This window comes from Aplysia californica, unplaced genomic scaffold (genome assembly GCF_000002075.1).
Source record: "Aplysia californica isolate F4 #8 unplaced genomic scaffold, AplCal3.0 scaffold00001, whole genome shotgun sequence".
Classification (NCBI taxonomy): domain Eukaryota; kingdom Metazoa; phylum Mollusca; class Gastropoda; order Aplysiida; family Aplysiidae; genus Aplysia; species Aplysia californica.
Window position 1 is genome coordinate 1307308 of NW_004797271.1, and position 1656 is coordinate 1308963.

At 41.5% G+C, this 1656-nt stretch overlaps 1 protein-coding gene across 1 annotated transcript in view; it reads right to left on the reverse strand.

Moving 5' to 3' along the window:
* Window positions 1–1656, reverse strand: part of LOC101855683 — a gene marked incomplete in the record, with an annotated part of 17495 nt that overhangs the window by 6940 nt on the left and 8899 nt on the right. The window contains 1 exon segment of the mRNA XM_005088813.3: window positions 446–603. Within this exon segment, the coding sequence (XP_005088870.2) occupies window positions 446–530 (85 nt within the window).

Genomic DNA, 1656 nt, shown 5'->3' on the forward strand with positions numbered 1-1656 from the left:
GTATGAGTCAGATTTGTTTGTAATTCGAAGTGCATCAATACACTAATGGTTATTTAGTGCTGGGAAAAAGACAGAAAGACAGACACAACAGAGAGAAAGAAAAAATAACAGAGAGAAAGAAAAGAAGTAAGGCTTGCAAATGACACCCTCCAACCACCCGCACAAACAGAGGGAAACACCCTTAAACCTCTCCGTACGTCGTGTTTTACTATCGTATCCATACAACGTGGTGAACTCTGTGGCACAACTTTCCAAAGAGGAAATTTACTCTTTAATCCGATCCGTACGCTTTACATAGCAGTCTGTCAAAATGATTTTTTGAGAAATACTGAAAGTTTCAACGAGATCTTCGCACTAGAAGTATTCTAAAATGTGAAGAATACAACCCCGGGGGTACAAAATGACATAAGGGTGTACGGATATGGTTAAATAACCATAAACTTACCCAAAGAGACAGCGGTCCACGAAAGAACGAGACAGATTCCCCACAGAAATCGCACAGAACCTCGTTTATCGTAGCCTAGGTCCATGATTAAGGGGAAGCAACCCTCTGTGCATTCTTCAAAGTGGCTCAACTTGTTCCCAGAGTCGTTGTGGTCTGATCTGGAGAGAAAGTTTTTATTTTTTTTATATATTTTAGTAAAACAAAATTTTTAGTAAGAGTTCACGATCTGAGGAGAAAGTTTCAGGCTCAGATTTTTATAAAATTGTTTAATGGAAAAAAGGGGGGAAAAAGAAGGAAAAAAAAATAGGAAGAGTTTTACGGCGCATGAAACACAGTTAGGTTATATACACATGCTAAAGATTTGAGGTGTTAAAAGAGAGAAACAAACACGAAAAAGAGGAGGAGAGATAAGGACGACAGATGTTTGATAGGAAAGAAGGAGCAATTTAAACTACATAAGAGAACACGCCAACCACCCACGAGGATGAAAACTTTAGACCGTCACGCCTTACAGTGTATAAGTTAAAGGCGGAGCCCAATTAAGAATCGGGTCGGGTCGGATCGGATCGGTTCGGTATCTGGTGCCCACTATTTTATTGATCCCTGCCTCAACAAACCGATCACCGACTCGCGGCCTTGAAAACAAACGCGTCTGCTCGTGAAGACCATCATCGGTTTCGCTCCCTTTGTTGTGCTACGATGGCAGATTTTCGACCTCTATGGAGCAAAATCTGGCTAGCCCCGACGATCAATCCAATCCGAACCGAACCGAACCGATCCGATCCGATCTTGCCAAAGGGCACCCGATATAAGATCTAGTCCTGACTTTGAGTGGAGTCCTAATGTGGTGCAGGTTTAAGCAAACTAGGGCACCGTTGGAAGTCAGCAACTTCATCTGTTTTGTTTTCTTTAGATTACGGGTTTTTTGGGTTTTTTTAAGTTTTAGTTTTAGTAAATGTTTTACGGCACTTGCAATATAATGTGAGATAATGTAAGTGCCGAAAACTAGAGGTGTTACTTGAGAGTAACAACATGATACTTACAATGAGAGGACTAGAGATAAGGACGTCAGGACGAAATATCATAATTATAGATGTTCGACAGGAAAAAAGGAGCAAACCACACCAGAGCACCCGCCAACCACCCACAAAACCGATTTTGTTAAAGAAAGCAATCTCCTGTCCCAGAATCGCCATTATCTCTCCCCCCCC